Source organism: Eublepharis macularius, chromosome 10 (genome assembly GCF_028583425.1).
Source record: "Eublepharis macularius isolate TG4126 chromosome 10, MPM_Emac_v1.0, whole genome shotgun sequence".
In the NCBI taxonomy this organism is placed as follows: Eukaryota; Metazoa; Chordata; class Lepidosauria; order Squamata; family Eublepharidae; genus Eublepharis; species Eublepharis macularius.
The window spans coordinates 76,315,972-76,334,254 of record NC_072799.1 but is presented as its reverse complement, the minus strand read 5'-3'; the positions used below and the strand labels follow the sequence as shown (position 1 = coordinate 76,334,254).

General features: G+C 41.2%; 2 protein-coding genes across 3 annotated transcripts in view; one reads left to right on the top strand and one right to left on the bottom strand.

Moving 5' to 3' along the window:
• Nucleotides 1–615: 615 nt before the first annotated feature.
• On the top strand, nucleotides 616–1,284 carry LOC129337156 (claudin-22-like). Its single transcript, XM_054990683.1, has one exon. It carries the CDS (start codon nucleotides 616–618, stop codon nucleotides 1,282–1,284), a length of 669 nt encoding a protein of 222 aa, XP_054846658.1.
• Nucleotides 1,285–5,688: 4,404 nt separating this feature from the next.
• Nucleotides 5,689–18,283, bottom strand: part of WWC2 (WW and C2 domain containing 2) — a 161,430-nt gene continuing 148,835 nt past the window's right edge. For both annotated transcript variants that reach the window (XM_054990137.1, XM_054990138.1), the window contains exons 20-23: nucleotides 16,325–16,417; nucleotides 13,807–14,049; nucleotides 9,797–9,924; nucleotides 5,689–7,431 (exon numbers count right to left, since the gene is read on the bottom strand). In XM_054990137.1, the coding sequence (XP_054846112.1) occupies nucleotides 7,365–7,431; nucleotides 9,797–9,924; nucleotides 13,807–14,049; nucleotides 16,325–16,417 (531 nt within the window). In that variant the 3' untranslated portion in view covers nucleotides 5,689–7,364. The remainder of the gene's footprint in view (nucleotides 7,432–9,796; nucleotides 9,925–13,806; nucleotides 14,050–16,324; nucleotides 16,418–18,283) is intronic.

The following is an 18,283-nucleotide window of genomic DNA, read 5'->3' as shown; positions in this document are numbered from 1 at the left end:
ATCTTTTACAGTCTTTCCTGTAGAGGTGAAAGATGAGGAGGATGAAAGATAAACCTTTGGGTGGATATATATATATATATTGAAGGAAGTCTAATAATGCAGATTATAGAAAAACAGTCTACCTTTCTTTACAGGGCCTTGACTTGGAACCCTGAAATCTCAAATTTAGCTATTACAATGAACTCCTGTTGCAGACTGAGCTGGGGTTTTTTATCACCACTTAAAATCTAATTAATCCGTATTGAAGCACAAAGATTTCTGTTGTGTTTTAGAGTGAGGGGGTCATAGAGCATTCTTTGTTCATCCTCAGACTTGTAATCATCAGGCATTGGGATATAATTTTACCAAGCAAATTGGAAGGTAACAGATCAAATCTTTATCAGAGAACCTAACTCATGGTTAAGCAGAGTACTTCATCCTTTACAAGAAACATTATATTCAACAAGAACAAAAACACATTTCAGAGCTCTGAAAGGGTTAATTCTCAAACCTTATATCCAGGGCAGCAAAGAACTAAAGATCATCAGAGCTGCAGCCACCATATAAGGTTGCAGTTCTTATAGAATTGGCTGGTAAGACTTTCTAGCCGGGCAGTTTCAGGGTTCTGCCCTTAGAATGGCTTTAGTGCACAGAACTATGATGCAGTTAGCTGGCATTTTATTGTGTTTGTTGGGATGGGTCTTATCCTGTCTCACTACCTATTTACCTCAATGGAAAAATCTCAACTTAGAATTGAATGAACTGGAGATCTGGACAATGGGACTTTGGCAAGCGTGTGTGGTCCAAGAAGAAGGGGGAATGCAATGCAAGGAATTTGATTCTTTTTTGGCTTTGCCACCCGAGCTCAAAATTTCTCGGATTCTGATGTTTGTATCAAATGGATTAGGACTTTTGGGCCTCCTGCTCTCAGGTTTTGGATTGGACTGCTTAAAGGTTGGCGAACAACAACAGGATCTAAAGAAGAGGTTACTGCTATTGGGAGGAATCCTTTTCTGGATATCAGGAATAACAGCCATCGTCCCAGTTTCATGGGTTGCTCACATTACTGTGCAGGAATTTTGGGATGAGAACATTCCAGACATTGTTCCCAGGTGGGACTTTGGAGAAGCACTGTTTGTAGGCTGGTTTGCTGGATTCTGTCTCATCTTTGGGGGCTCACTGATGAACTGCACAGCCTGCTCAACTGAGGTCCACTCCTCCTCGCTTCATTATGCCATGGCAGAAAAGCAAGATCCCTGTCGGCACTTGGAAAGTGACAAAAGATTCCAAAGCCTAAGAGTTTGAGAAGACAGAATGTCCTCTTTTTCTCATACTCTTAAAAATGCAAGGCTAAACTTTGCTTACATTAATTTTCAAAAGACTCTTTGTTCCTTCGCCGAGTACTCCTGGGCATCTAAGTTTTTCTTCTCCTTTTCATTTAAAGAACAGTGCTTTACCCTTGTTATTGCAAGTTGAAAATGCTGGCTTCACAGGAAGGGATTAAAATTACAATATAGAAACTACCACTAATAGTTGTTTTGCTTCAACTGAAATGTAAAAACAAAAACGAAAATCCATCAAGGTTCAAATAAGACATAAGGAAATTTAATGACTCCTTGTTATCACACAACTACACACTATCAGATTAAGCAACTGATTTCCATGTGTGGCCCTTGTATTTTAATTTCTTGAAAAGTCTAGAAATAGGTGAAACATTCTGGAGTTAGAGTTCTACTACAAGAAACAAGTCTAATTGATGCAGAAATAAAATAGTTGCCAAGTACTCTGCAAGATTGGCACTGCGTTTAAAGGAATCCTCTGGTATGATTAATTGTTGTCATCTGTGGAAGAACACATGGAAAATGCCAAGTTCTCTTTAAAAATGTTCACCTGGATACACTTGTGTCTGCCTATATTTTTTAAAATGTGGAAATCAAAAAACATTGGAAAACAAAAAATATTCTATAAACTGTGACATTTTGTTCTCGAGTAGAATGTGGTATTCTAAATAGGAAAGCTACACATGTGGTATTCTAAATAGGAAACCCACAACAACCATCGTTCTCTGGCCGTGAAAGCCTTCGACAATACAGGAAAGCTATGGTTTGAAGACTGCATAAACACCTGTATTTCCTAAAACTCTGAGAAATCCTGCATTCATTTTACTATATGAAAGAAGCATCCTTTTTAGTTTAGCTTCATGGTCTTGTATATGTCCCATGAATATGCAACTTAAAATGCCTTTCTTTAAATAACCTAATTGTTCGTAATTTAATATCTTTTAAAAGCTCTTAAAAAGAGGTTAAGTTGTAACCTGCATAGAGAAAAGACATGGAGGTTTGTATATTAGCTTTATTAGAAAATGGTCTTAGCTCCTTAAAAATAATGGCTTGCTGTTGTTTCCCTGTATGCAAAGTATTTCTAAATGGTACCAGATAATAGGAAATGTACCTGATGTCCTTCAGCAAAACAAGGCATTAAAAAAAGAATTTTAAAGTGTGAGAATATGAATTTCTCTTTTTATTCAGTACTAAGCAAAATTTCTACCTGTAGAAAGTTCAGAAGTTAGTGCCAAAACCTGAACAATACAATCTTGCATTGTATGGAAATGCTACAGGATCTACATATTGGCTGGTGCATTTAATCACTTGTAAGACTGGAATCTCAGATTTTTATGAAGAAAGGATAGTGGGGAACTATAGCAAGAAAGAACCAAATAAATGCTATATAAAAATCCTAATCTTTTCTCCTCTAGCTGTGCTAGAAAAAGGTGTATTTTGGAAGACTGCAGAATCTATAAAAAAATGGTCTTTGAAGTGATTCCCTGACAGTGAAACAAGAACAATGAATGTGCCATTGTTTCTGACGAGGGTTTTTTTGGTGGGGGACAACAGAACATTCATGCTTTATTTTGCTTTCTTGGGCTGCCCATTTTGAAGAAACTTCCTAAGAAGCACTAAAAAGATCACTGCTAGACAAGAATGTGAGAATTACTTGTTTACATATTCCCTGTTCTTTGCCTATTAATTGGAAATTCATTCATTGAAATTCTTCATTTTTTTAGGCCTGTGCGAAATACCATCAATTGAAAATACAGTTGCAGTTAAATTGGTACACTAAAAATGACAAAGAGATGTCCACAGACAAGGAAATACAGTATTCACTTAACTAAAATATTTTAAAACAAATACTTTCTGCCAGATCTTAAAGGTTTTACTTAAATTTTGAATGAAAAAATTAACCCAAACTGAGTAGCAATTCCATATGTTGATTTCAGAATGTTATCTGTAACAAACTAATTTGTATCAACAGCTGCTTACTCATTATCACCCCATGTTCTGACCGTACCTAATTAAGGGAAATAGTATCAAAATTATCTATCAAATAAACAATTTCCTGTTCCTTCTAGAGAAGAGGCGAATCTGCCAAGGGCTTAATACGATAACCAAGAGGTTCCTGTTTGACCAATTCATTCACAAAGTTTATCCAGCAGAGAAGGGCTGAAAAAAGAATGAAAACAACTGAACCAGATTTAATTAATACCCATTAAACAGGTGTTTGAAGCTAGAGTTCCAAGTTTCTCTGTCCCCATGTGAATTAAGCAAGAGGGATATGAGCATCTCCTGTATTTCATGCATTTTTTGATATTCCTGTTTTCAGGCACTGCCATTAGAAGAGAATCACATAGACAATGATATACACTCATACTTTTAAATAGGTCTCTGGTGATAAGTATAAAGATACAGTTTTATCTATTAGTGATCATAATGATGAATTAACCACTGATATTGCAGGCAATAGCTGTTAAAATAATACTGACATTTTTTGAATGTAGAAGCCTTGTACTCAAGTTATGGCCGAGAAACTGGGTAAAGAACACTACTGAGCAAGACAACTTTGTTAAAAAAATGTATTTTTTCCAAATCACTGAAACACATGGAAAGTGCAGAGATGAAAGTTAATCTAGGTGATGTACATGTGTACATTTACAGACAATATTAGCATAGAAAGACATTTGTGATATAACCTGATTAAATATTTAGTTCAGTCCTGAGCATTTTATACTTAATTGTAACAAGAAGATAAAAAAGTTGAAATCTGATTTTCATCCTATGAACAATTTGCTATACTTTTGTTCATTTGGCTAAAAAATAATATTGCTTTGTCACTGTAATACTTAAAATTCAATAAGCAAATTTGTACTAATATATTGATAATGGGATTGTGAGAACTGTTTGTTATACTACTTTTATTCCATGAAGAATAACATCCTGTATTAAACATGGTATTTGTATAGATTGGTGTTTGACCGTATCATTTTTTTAAAAAAAATCAGCATACCGTTTCATCACTGTAAATAACCTGGGTTAGTTTTTTAAAAGCCAGAACTCTTCCAAACGTATACTTGAGTTAGTAAGTGTGTACCCTCTGGTAGGAAGAGGGCCTATTAAGGCATGGAAGACCTCCCTCTTTTTAAAAGTGAGAAAGTCTTGTAAATAGCCAACAACATTATATTTGTGTGTGTGTGTGTGTATGCGTGCGTATAAACAGCTTATCTGCCAGGAATCAAGAAAGCTGTTTAATCTTTCTCACAGTAGTTTTTTTTAAACCCACAAATTTAAATGGCCAGAACTGAACTATATTAAACAGTAACATAAATAAGACTGAAAATAAATAAATCATAAGGTACAACTCTATACATCAATTCTATGAACATTTTGTAGTGTCAAACTGAGAAGCTGAGACAGTCAACCTTCATTTCTATATTAAATAATTTCAAAACTTTTAACTTTTAGAGATTGACCTCAACACAATGAATGAATGACGTGTGTGCTTATACCAGTTCTAAAATGTAGGTAAGACAATAAGGGGTATCCATGAAGTATCGAGCACAGTTAATCTTTCCTAACTGCCTCCAAGTCTGAAGTCAGATTTACAGGACTGGAATAGTTAATAGACTTGTGCATAACAAGAAAACCTCCTGGGGAGATTTATAAAGAGAAAGAGAAATTAAGGCACAGGTGTGTGTATTTTTTTAAAATACACCAGTTATTCTGAAGATGGCAACAAACATATTATAGTTGCTTTCCTGATTTTTGAGTAATACAATTACATCCTGGGAAAAGAAAATGCTACATCTTGGTGAGTCTAACCGTATCACATTTTGATATTTCCAAAATGGACAGTATTCAAACAGTTACTTGTTTTCTACCTAGATTTGATACGTAGGTGTATCTGCATGTGTTACGTATATAAACAGAAAACAGCACCCTCTTGTGCTGATCAAACAGTTCAACCAATTTGTACTTCCAAGGTGTACTAAAAAGCCCTTCAGGCAGAATATCTGTGGCTTTCAGCCCAGTCTTATGAACTACAATGGGACTCACATCAACATGTGCATAGAATTACAGTTGTAATTTTACAAGAAGCTACAATTCAAATTCTAAGGTCTTCCAGCCCTCTTCAGAAATCAACTGCTTTGTCTTAGAGTGCTCGGTCCTTCTGTGACATAGGCAAGGCTTTTTTTCAGCAGGAAAGCGGTGGAACGGAGTTCCGGAACCTCTTGAAAATGGTCACATGGCTGGTGGCCCCACCCCCTGATCTCCAGACAGAGGGGAGTTTAGATTGCCCTCCACGCCGCTGAGCGGCATGGAGGGCAACCTAAACTCCCCTCTGTCTGGCGATCAGGGGGCGGGGCCACCAGCCATGTGACCATTTTCTCTGAGGGCAACCCACTGTGTTCTACCACCACTTTTCCCAGGAAAAAAGCTCTGGACATAGGGTTGTCCATTCCAGATTAGGAAACTCCTGGAGATTTGGAGGTGGTATCTGGGGAAGGTGGGGTTTGGAGAGAGGCCTCAGAAGGGTACAATGCCATAGACTCCACTGTCCAAAGCGGCCATTTTCTCCAGGGAAACTGATCTCTGTGGTCTGGAGATCAGTTATAATTCTGGGAGCAATCTGGCAACCGTCATTCCCGCCAAGCTAATGGCAGCAAGATTGATCATCTCTGCTAACCAAACCCTACTATGACATCAGACAAGATCAGCTATTTGCTGCAGGATGACACTCAAAGAGAATATGCCAGTATAGTCATACCCACTTACACACTTGTAGCATTACCCTGCTTAAAAAAGTAATCGGAAAATTTTGTTTCCCAGCACAAATCTTAACAAACATTCATTTTCCTTTTTGTCAATATGAACTCTTTAAACAAATTAAGATTCCAGTTCCATAGATATCTCAATCATGATTATTCCTTTTTGTGCCACACTTAATTTAGGAACCAGCTTGCATGGTGTATTTAATCTTTAACCCACTAACTCATTTTTAAGAGCTCTAATATCATGCATTTCACTTAGAAGGAATTTCTATACCAACAACATGTCTGGTGCTTAGAAGAATAATGAATTTTGCCAAGAACCATTTCCTTGAAAATTGCACAGGTCTGTCAGGGCTTTTTAACTTTGACTATTCCTATAGGCTACTGTCTGTTGTGTTAGACATACACATTACATTGAAGTGTTAAAGTATTTGACTCCTCAGGTTTAAATATTTAGTATGAACCTGAGTCCAGTTTTAGAAAACAGCTGCCCTTGGGTAGGTTCAGTTTAACACATTTCAGGGTTCTTGGGTTGCCACACATTACTTCCCCCTGCTTTCAGATGCAAGGAGACTCGACAACCTATGAGCAGCCCAAGGTCCCGTACATTCATAACACCCCACTCCCATCACTCAGTGTCACATGTCTCTTACCAAAAAAAAAAGGGGGGGGGAGACAGGGTTCTTAGCTGAAAGTTCCAATGTGGGGGACAGAAGTCAACGGCACCTGTCTATATGAGGCAGCCTTGCTGTTTTGAATGAAGAATTCATGTTTGTTGCTAGCTAAAAAAAAGTCACACATTTGTACAAAAATATTGCATGGCCTAGCAGCCATCTTCACAGTCTGCTCTTGTGAAAGAAAAAAAAAACAGTGAAAAGAAACCTCCTGCTGAACATAATATTTCTTGACACAGTGCAGTTCAACAGGATATACTTGGTGCGGCCTTTGTTCTTTAGATCCAACTTTACAAAAGAGTAGCACATCTGCAATACATACAAACTGTACAAAATTAGCATCCGTGAGCCAGAAATAATCTACTTTGGTTTTCTGGTGTGGGAGATTTACACAAAGGAAAAGAGAGGGGATGTTTTCTTGTATTAAAAAATACTAGAACACAACTTATTGTTGTTTTTTGTTTTGTTTTTTTACAAACAATATCTGTAAGTGGGATGTAAAACAGAAGGCTTTAAACCCAGGTAACTAAACTACAAATTCATCTTTATTTTTAAAAAAGATGAACACGTGGAAAACCACCTTGTGGAGATGGGGGGCAAGGGAAGAGTTAGACATCATCTGCCGGCAAAGATGGTATGCTGATTTTTGCTCTTGTGAAATATGCAATCTTCTCCCTTAAAAAGAAAAAAAGGGGAGGAGGGAGAAAAATACATGGTAAGTATTTGTTCTAACATGCACTCTAGGGGGGAAAGTAATGGGCTGGATTCAGTGGTAATTTCTGCTGAAAGAAGGGATTCTCATCAGAGGAATGGGACTTTGTCACCACTCCTATTACTCTGCCGCCCGAAATGCTGCTCCTAGAGGACAAGGGGCCCTAAGGATTGATTTGGCAAAAATCAACCCCTCCACTTCCATTGGTGCCCTAGAGATAATCAGCTCCTACCAGCAAAGGAGGGCTGAGCACGGAAGCAGGCGTGAGGAAGAAAATGATAAAATACAGAGGGAGGGCAAACATGTGGAAGAACAGGACCCAGATCAATTACAATGTTTGTGGACTGACCACTAAGAAAATCAGGAATCAGTCCATCATGGGGGAAAGCCTCATATGTTCACGTGATACATCTCTGATGGGAGTGGTGATACACATCCCACTATCTACTGTGAGTATATACAGATCATAGCCCAAATTCCCAAGTGACCCCAATGATCATCTTTTTCAAGGACAGTTTATTTTATTCACACTATTATTGTTATTGTTATTATTAACAAGTTTTTTTACCCTGCCTTTCTGCCCCAACAGGGCCACCAAGTTGGCTAACAAATTAACAGTGCAATCCAAAGAAGAGTTACACCAGTCTAAGCCCGTTGAAATCAATGGGCTTAGACTGGAGTAACTCTGTTTAGGATTCCTCTGTGAAATATAGATTAAAATCAGCTTAAATACTCATTAAAATCAGCACACAAATACATCATTAAAACAATTTTAAAACCAGAGCTTAAAATAAATGCAAAAATGAAAAACAATTAAAACATTGCAGGAGAGAGGAGGTATCACGTGTTCTTAGGATTGCATTGTTAGGATCAAACGTAGCATAATCTTGGATTGCCATGATTTGGACTCTCGGTGTGTTTCTTGCCCCCCCCCCCAGCATTCCTGGGGAGAGCACAGCTGTGGCACTACCGTGGCATAGAGTTTAATTCTTCTCTAGGGATGTACAAATATCCTTTCCCCCTTTTTTGCTATGTTGTTGTTGTGATCCTTTTCATTTCTCCCAATTTATTGTCTTTATGGCACTTTTACACCATTTATGCGTTATACACCCTTTATAGGAGGAGCCCCGTGGTGCAGAGTGGTAAGCTGCAGTACTGCAGTCCAAGCTCTGCTCACGACCTGAGTTCGATCCTGGCGGAAGCTGGGTTCACATAGCCGGCTCAAGGTTGACTCAGCTTTCCATCCTTCCGAGGTCGGTAAAATGAGTACCCAGTTTCCTGGGGGTAAAGTGTAGATGACTGGGGAAGGCACTGGCAAACCACCCCGTAAAAAGTCTGCCAAGAAAATGTCGTGATGCGACATCCCCCCATGGGTCAGTAATGACTCGGTGCTTGCACAGGGGACTACCTTTACCATTTTTTTACACCCTTTATATGCAATTAATGAGGAAAACAACTGTGCTAAGAATTTTGTAAAATTTAATAGGAAAAATATAGAACAAAGACATACTGAAAATGGCATGAAAAGGACTACTTGCGTATAGGGCTGCCAACCCCTATTGGGGGTGGGGGATACTCCACCTCAGCTGCAGCCCCTGCCACCACTCCTCTGGCTGGTGGAGCAGGGGGAGGGGGGAGGCTGGACGGAGCACATGGCTAAATGGCATGCATGCACCACGGGGCTTCTGATGAGGTAACTTTCAGTTCAAAATGGAAGCAACAGGGTCTCAGCCAGGCCAATTCTTTAGTAAGTGGTCAAAACATAGCGAAAATGCTGTATTCTGGGCCAATAACCCCACGGAGACCCCGTTGCTTCTGGTTTGAACTGGAAGTGACATCACTAGAAGCACTGTGGAGTGCATGAGTGCTTTGTGCATGCAAGAGAGAAGAAATGGCATCTCCCTGGTTTGAAGGTAGAGGGGACCTGGCAACTTTGCTCATGTGTTTACTTTGCACAAGGAAAAACGAAAATGAAACAGAATTTTTAAAGTCAAAACACTGGTCTGTGAAATTCAGTAGAAGCCCTTCTCCATCACTGCACACTAGTTCCCCAGCTGACATGAGTCCTCTGGGTTGCTATCAGCCACAGCAGGGAAAAAAGACAGACACAATCCAAATGCTTGTCTTTTCCCCTACTGAGGCGCATGCAGTTGGCAGGGAGGCATTTTCATTCAGGGAAATGGCATAAGGGGAAGAGTTTAATCCTCCTTCCTCACTGCTGCAGCCCTGAACCAGATGCTTCTATGAGGCTGCTTTTTACGGCTGATTGCCTAACCTAGAAATTCTCACAGGCAGCATAAGTTCCAAAAGATCAGAGGCTCTCTTTACCGAAATGATTGCACTTGTAGCGGCACCTTCTGGCTTTGCTCTCGCAACCGGCACACATCCTTCGAAGCTTTCCTCATCAATTTTTCAGCACTTAAACCCCGTTTCTTTTCGTCCTTTGATTGTTCGGCCTGTCGAAGGAACAAAATTACAGCTACCACATTAGCAATTTATAATACGATACAGGGGACGGGAAGGCTGGGAAAGAAGAGTGCCTATTTAAGCCCATCAGGCAAAATTTCTACAACAGAACATGTAATGGACACAGCATGAACTCACAAGTAAAGAAGAGATGTACAGTGCTGCAGCTGAAAGCCGTGCATTGTTCAGGTTAGAAAATGAGAACCCCCCTAGTGGCATAATGACTAACATGAACTAGGGCTGAAAATGGCTCCATGCAGCTTTGCATCTCTTATTCATGCACTGGCCCCTATGCACACCATGTTTGTATACCCAGAAAGAAGGTTTGCTGATATGCACATGCAGAGGTTAAAAGGATAAAGAGTCCCTTAAACAGGATTCTGGGCTGTGTGTAGTGATGCAGAGTCCATTCTCTTTTTTGCGTCTTCTTTAAATCAGCTTTCAGGATGAGTGAAAAAGAAGATATGGACTTGAATACAGTGGAATGTTTCTGCAGACAGAAATATCGGCCACCAGACTCACCTAGGTGGCTGAGTTGTGGCTGTGGGATAGGGGGAGGGACACGGTGGCTGCCATGTTGGCTTTCTCGGCAGCCCATGTGCTTGGCCCCATACCCAGGAAATTCAAATCCCAGGCCGGCCAATTGGGGCCAGCTGGGCAGGCTGGCTGGGGGGCAGGGCTGGGAGCTGGACCTGGGAGGCACGGGCTCCTCTCAGGTCTGGCTGCAGAGTTTAAAAGGAGCCGCCGGCTCCACCTCTCCTCACTGCTCATTCTGTTTGCGAGCTGGGAGGAGCTGTGTGCGGTGCTGGGGTGCCTGTGGCCCCTGCCCCTCCCCCACCCTTCATCTCTGGGCTCCAATAATGAGGGACTTATATTTCCATAATGGTGTTAATAGATGTATTTATTGACTATTGTGTCGAGAGGAGATGTTTATGTGTGGAGTATAGTATTTATTGTTATTTATGAGTGGATATTAGATTTCACAACTGAGCATTTTTGCACTTTATAAACTATTTATTGTATCTACACTGAATTAGATGTGAATCATTGTTTTCCCACAGGAGATTCTTATCCTATTTTCCTGGTTCTGTTTACCCATGGGGGCCTCTTTAGATTTGTGATCTGCAATATTTTCTGCTTGTAGAGTGCAATGTTCGGCTCCCCCCCCCCCCGCACTGCGGCCCAACACATATATCCCCACTGCTGCTCCCGAGAGGTACAGGACTGCTGGGGACATCTGGGGGATATTTTGGACTACAGCAGGAGCGGGGAAGAAAAAGTCATCCTCCATGCACAGAAATGCTCTTGTCCATGGAAATGCTCCATTGGATTCAAGGCATGGCCTGCGTTTATCACCAGATCTCATTCATTCCTTGCCCAGCAAATAGTCAGAAAACTCTAAGGAAGAATGCCCGCTGCCTCTAACTCTCAAAACCATCTTTTATCTCAGGATCCTGTTAGGTTGATCAGCAGTATAAAATGCTTCCCTGCTGTGTTAATAAAACATCCTAGTGTTTTATTCTTTGCCTGAATTTTTTACCTCAGCACATTGAAAGCCTTGGAGCGTCCACTGACTTTTCCAGTTCTAATGGACATTGAGACTTCTGTATGCAGCAAACATATTGCACCAAGAAGAAGGAACATACAAGACGGGGAAAATTCATAGCATGACACAGACTTCAACAATAAAAGAGGTATTTTATAGGATTAAAGTTGATTCTAAATCCAGCTTTTGAAATTAAATTTTTATGCACTCAGATTCGTATTAAGAATAAAATACCTACTTTAGAACTTTAATATTTAAAATAGGTTTTAGAGATGAAAGGAAAGAAAAAAACAAAGCAGAAATAGTAAGTTTTTTTCTAATGTATGGGAGATAATGGAGAGAGAGTAATGGTCTCGAATCCTTCCAAATGTCAGTGATGTGAATGCAAAATCCCACTGACCTCAATAGATTTTATTTTAGGTCTATAAATAACATTTGGAAAATAGGAAAGGCAATCTTCTATTGAACCAATTGCTGTTGGCATGAAAGTGTGTAAGTCTGGATTGTACAGAATTTTTAAAAAGCCTCCCGAACAGGTCTGTGAAGTTTAAAGGCTGGTCCTATACCAGTAAAAAGGGGTTTTGGTAAAAGATTTGGGGTTGAATTCAAGGGCTCTAGCTAATTGAGAAGTCCTTCTCTGACAGAGGAAAGCTTCTTCATCAGTGGAAGACTCCTTTTGTTGGAAGAGCAAAAGGGGATGTTGCTCAGTGGCACAGCATCTGCTTTGCATGCAGAAGGTCCAAGTTCAATCCCTGGCATTTCCAATTAAAAGGACTAGGTAGTAGTTGATGTGAAAGACCCTGGCGAGTGGCTGCCCATATAAGTAGATAAAACTGACCTCGATGGACCAATGGTCTCATTCCGAATGAAGCCGCCTCATGTGTTCATCGAGTTCAGGATCAGAGACTTGTACTTTGGTGGTGGGAACTGCAGAGGAAGGGCACTGAGCAGAGAGGGTGCTAAGAATATACAACCAAGGGTGTCGTGAGTCAGTCTTGCTCTGCCACCCTGTCACTCACGTCACTAGTCCTTCTCAGAGGACAAGGAGCTGGAAGAACCATCTGGGACCACACTAGAGCCAGCCAAGCCAGCTGTAGCACCAGAGGACACCCAGGGAGAGCAGCCTGGGACCTTGGGGAAGGCTGTTGTAAACGAAGCCTTCCACCGAGCAAAGGAGAAACCCGAGCCAGCTGAGAGAAGGAAGAATAAGGCAAAGGCAGCTGTGTGGGAGAGGTGATGGAGTGCTCATTTGCAGGCACAGCAGAGGCCGGGGCTATCAGAGGAAGATGCAACACCTGCACCTCATTAGGACAGCATAAAAAGGAGAAGCCGAAGGATGCTGGGTGTGGAAGCAACTCAGCTTGCCACTGCTTGTTCCTGGAGCCATGTGCCTAGAAGCCCTAGACGCTGCCTAGTACCTTGCCCTCCCTCCCATGCATCGGCCTGCTGTTATTGGACTCTGACCTTGGCTTTGTTACTGGACTCTCCCTTTGCCTGCTCCTCGGTAAACTGAACTCTTGGGTGCTGACCTTGGCTTGATTTCAGACTACACCCCTGCCTGTCGCTTATCGGACTGACCAAGTTGTGTGTGACCCTGGGCTGCCTGACACCTTGTGAGGGCTGCAGTATCCACCTAGCGCTTCCAGTCTGCTCAGCCCGAGTACGACAGAGGGAGAGAAGAAATGTTTTTATGTTTGACTAATACTGCTCTGATCAAAACACTGACAGGTAATCTGTCCCAGGACAGAGATACCAAAGTGGAGACTCCACTCCTCCCAGGGAGAGGGACAATGTACCCCATGCAGAGAAGCAAGGGAGGGAGAATCCAGCTACCACCTGGGACTGTGGCCACTACCTCACCTCACCCCCTGTTGCTCTGTACCCACTCTGGGTACTGCCATCACTATCCTAACTCTGACAAAAGTTGCTAGCCGTAAGGGCATAATGTACTGCGAAGAACAGAGCGAGATGAGGAAGGGGGAAACTGCTGTAAGGAAGTAGTACTGTGAGCTCCACTCTTGTGTCAGCTCTTGCTCTGTTCATTGAAGAACTTGTTCAATAAAGAAAGGGATGGCTTCTGTCTATTTTTCCTTTGAGTTACAGTCCCCTCCTTGCAGGAACAGTTTTGCAGGGCCAGGGAGACCAAACTATTCCATGAATTCATTCCATTTGTAGTTCATTGGATATAAATGCTCTGAGTTCCAGATCCTACTACTTCGCAGACAAAGAATGCTCAGAGTGAAATTAATTTAATATCTACAGGCAGTGTAACCTTGCACATGTGTGCTTTTCCATTTAAACAGATGTCAAGATTTCTGTTTCGTACCTGTTTTTCAGCTTGTTTCAAAAGCTTTTGGAATCTTTCATCCTCCAGCACACAGGGCGGAAGCTCTGTCTCCCCTCTGGCTTTCATCTCCTCAAGCTTCAGTTTAAGTTCACGCAGTGTTTGCAGTTCATCATTCAGGCGACTCTGTCGGGTCCGAGAAGCCTGGAGATCCAGCTCCAAGTCCAGGGAGGTACGGACAGGGCGCTCTCGTGTTGCTCTTCGCATATGAGGCTGGCAAGCAGGCTAGGGTTTTCAGGAATTCCAGGAAATAAGAATTACTATGATAAACTTCAAGACCATAAAAGACACAAGGCAATGTGGTGCAAATATGCACCTGTGCAGTATGCCATGATACTTTTCTGTACATGATGGCTTGAATCTTGCCTAGAATTTCCATGGGTACAATGAAGAGAGTGATTTTTTTCAGATTCCTTCCTCCCATGGAAGACCCTTAGATTCCTCCCAGGAAGGCCTATAGGCCCAGGACCCTGCCTGTTCCCAGAGTCTCACCCCAGGGACAGGATGGGGAGGGAGCCCAGGAACGCCCTACCCAGGGGGACCTTGAAATAGCTGGACTGGGAAGGGCCAAGGAGGAAGACCCAGACCTCTCCTCTGAACTGGAGGGGCAGGAGGGCACAGGGCACAGTGCTGCCTGAACCTTCCTTCTCTCCCTGTCCTGAGGCTTATCCAGAAGCCAGGATGGAAAAGGTGATGCAGCCCTGGACTCTTACCGTGAGCAGGGGGAGCCCAACAATAACTTAGATTAGCAATCAATTGTTATAGTCTACTCCAAATTATCAACAAATTGCAGTTTTATTTTTTTAATTATACCAACATACAATTTTAAAGTTAGAAGCATTCTTATTTTCTATTGCAGAGTTATGGCACAATTTGTTTCCTGCCCATTACTTCACCTAACACATGTATGCTGGCTCTCTTTTTTCTCTTCTTCAAACCTTCCTTCCATATTTAGTAGTAGTCTGATCCACAATTTTCCATTTTCAATAGATCATTCTTGAAGAATCTCAAGTCCTTCATAAACCAAGAGTGATTTCTAATGAGACTGGATACTGATGGATCTATCATTCACTTTGAGTCTCAATGAGAAATGCAGATTAAGTAAAATAAAATAAATCATTTGGTGGCTGAGATAACTCTGGTTGCTGATGAATAGCTGCAAAGTAGGGGAAGAGTGTGCTTTGCAGGAGAGCTACAAGACTACATATCATTTTACTCTGCAGCCCCCATTCCCACCTGAGAACTTCCCAGATATGTACTTCCCACATATCTGTGTGAAAAACTGTAAGAAGTATGGTGGTTCCAGTTGGCAGGGGAAGGATTAAGTGTCCCTACCAAGTGCTACCCACAGCAAATCATGCTCTTCCACAGCTTCTTCACAGCTGTTCTGAGTCATCAGAGATTCCGAGGGCAATGTCTGTCTTCTATACATTTTTATTTCCATTCATTGTTTCCTAAATATGAGCCTAAGGGATGGGGGAGATAAACCAAACAACGCTACTATCCTTGGAGTGGATAAGATAGGAGATGGGGGATAGAAGGAGATGGGGTGGAATTTCTGTCAAGAATTATGAATTTTAACTTGCCCAAAGGGAAAACCAAAACTATAAATCCCACCTTCTGGAGCAATGGTCCCCAATTCTAGATTACTTAACAAAAGATGAAATAATGACAAATGCAAGCAGGAAACATGACCTCTACTATTCCCTAGCATATTTATGATAACGGTTGGCACATTAATAGGATCACCACTAAGCAGTAACCAAACCTGGAAAAATGTTGTTTAACAGAGATTTTCCTATATATTTTTGTTACACAACAGCCACTCAAATAACTGAATATTGAGTATTGAACCATGTAACAGGAGGTGTACTTTTCTGATTGTTGTATGTAATATACTATGTTGTTAACTGGTTCTTGTTGTTTTAAAAAAATTATTGGAAACTTTGAATAAAATATAATTTAAAAAAAAAGAATCATGAATTTTAAACAAGGGCCATTTCCCCATGTCTTTCCCCTTGCGCAAAATCGTGCAAAACTCATGAAATGACAGCGTCTTCGTAGCGCCCATTTCCCGTCATAATTCCATTTTGTGGCGTGATGCCGAAATCACGCCATGAAATGGAATAAAGACATGATTTTGAGCGATTTTGTGTGAGGGAAAAAGACGTGTGAAAACAGCCAAGACTGAATTTTAAAGGCAGTTGCTGTATCTTAAAGAGTTGGTGGGAGATTGAGTGGTCCCCAGTTTAAAGAAAACTCCCTGCACTTGACAAACTACCATGTCAGAGAGATACAGATTTTGGAAAATGATACTTCTGAATGTATAGTTTGAGTCTTAATTTTACTTGCTGTGGAACAGTAAAAGAATGGTTTGTTCGTATAAGTTTATTTTAACATGAAAGTTCCCTATGTCTACAGATGAAACCCGTTGACCGAGCAAAGTGTTTTAAAAGTGATGGAAAGGTCGGTAGCCCCACCTCAGTAAAGCAGCACATACCCTTTTGACTCTCAAACTCCGTCGTTCTGTGGCATTTCTCACAAAGAGGGACTTTTTGGCCAACGTTGAGCTGTCACTGTCACTCCGATTCAGCTGTCAAAGCAAGATACACACAGGATTTATAAGATAAAGTGATGGACTGGAAATGGAAAAATTCCTAGCGTTACTTAAGAGTCCAGTAGCATCTTAAAGACCAACAAGATTTCCCAGGCATAAGCTCCCTTTGTCAGATATCTTATACCCTGTAAAATTTTGTTGGTCTTTAAGATGTTTTGTTGGTCATTAAGATGCTACTGGACTCAAATTACCACAGACTAATACAGCAAACAACCTGAAACTATCCTAGAGTTAAAGTTACCAAGAATAACTACATTGGGGTGAATCCAACCATCCTTCCAGGTGTCTTCCTCCAGCCTAAAGAACCTTCCTCTAACTTCAGTTACTCTTTGTCCAATGGAAGAGCCACTTAAGTAGGAGGAAGGCTTCACGCTTTGCTCAGTGGAGTGGTAGGATGGGGTAGAACCCAACCCAGTATGTGCTGTCACTGCCTATCAGCCAATTGTCACATGATTGGTTTAAAAAACACAATTCAATTATAAATAAGTATTATATAGGGGGGAAACATGTACTGTGATTCTATGATGTTAGCAAACTTTATTCAGAAGCTACCACCAACTGCCTTATTATCTTTAAATTTTAAAAACTAAGCCTGTTTCTTTGTCTATGGAAAACCCTTGTGAGGAAAGCAGAAGAAAGACAATGGTTCTTTCAGTGGTTCACAAACTAACAGTTCTTGGTCTACACTTGTATCCTCTATGAGTCAGTATGATGTGCAGTCCTGCAGAAAAAAAACCGTTTACATTTTATTACCTTTCAGGGCTACGCAGAATGTAATCAGAATCAGAAAGCCTTAAACATCGCTATTTGTGGAAGAAAATTGTACAGATTAAGAAGCTGCATAATGAAATCAAGAGAAATGCTTACACAGGCACCTAGAATATCCCACTCTTTCCTTGATGAACTTAAGAGAAATGCCGAGGCAGGACTGAGTATAATACAGCCATTTCAAGGGAACCCTAAAGCCTTTTCGCACCTAAGATTACAATTAAAGTCAATGGAAAAAGAGCTCAGAAACAGATTCCATCAACTCAGGATTACTAACTATTAGAGGTGAGCACTGAAAAAATGTCTGTTTCAGTTTTGAGTCCAGGGTTTCGGATTAAACTCCATTCCATTATTGGTTTGTCCCAGATGGGCCTGTCACGATGGGGGCACTGGCCTTTTTATATCACACTGGCCTGTGATTCACCTTTTCAAATCCAGCCCTGGGAAAACAGGGAGGACAGAGCACTAAACACCATTTGCTTTGACTAACGTCCTGGGATGGATCAAGGGACGTTGTTCTAGGGGATGTTGTTCTAGCCTTTTGGTACTATCAAAAAAACAGAGGTATGATAGATACGGGCAACGTAGTAAGGGGCTGACTCACCACGGAGTCTGAGAGAGACTAGTTTTAAGGGTGGGAATTCTTCCCTCCCCTTGGGAAATGAAGGTACAAAAAGGCCCTGCTACCTTTTGAGAGTGTGGTTCAGGGGATGGGAAACGGAAGGTCCTAAGGGTGGGCTTGCCTTCACCTTTCCAAGGGCTGTTCACCATCCTGGCAGGGATGCCTTGGGTACTGTTTGGGAACTCTAAAAGGACAGTTTGATATAATACTTTTGGTTTCTTTTCTTTCTCTATAGCCTTGTGCACTGGCCCTTCTATATATATTCTTGTGTTCTATGTATTTAAGTGATTGGGCTGTGAATCAGTACACTGATGGTTCAAATCCCACTACTTCCATGAGCTCGGCAGCTGGCCTTGGGTCAGCCACTTCTCTCAGTCCCTGCTCCCCAGCTGTATTGTGGGGAGTGCCTCTCAGTGAGACACTCATCTGTCTAGAAGAGTGGTATATAAGCA

Excerpts from the sequence above, each read along its gene's own strand:
- LOC129337156 (XM_054990683.1), top strand. The coding sequence starts at position 616 with ATGGCTTTAGTGCACAGAACTATGATGCAGTTAGCTGGCATTTTATTG.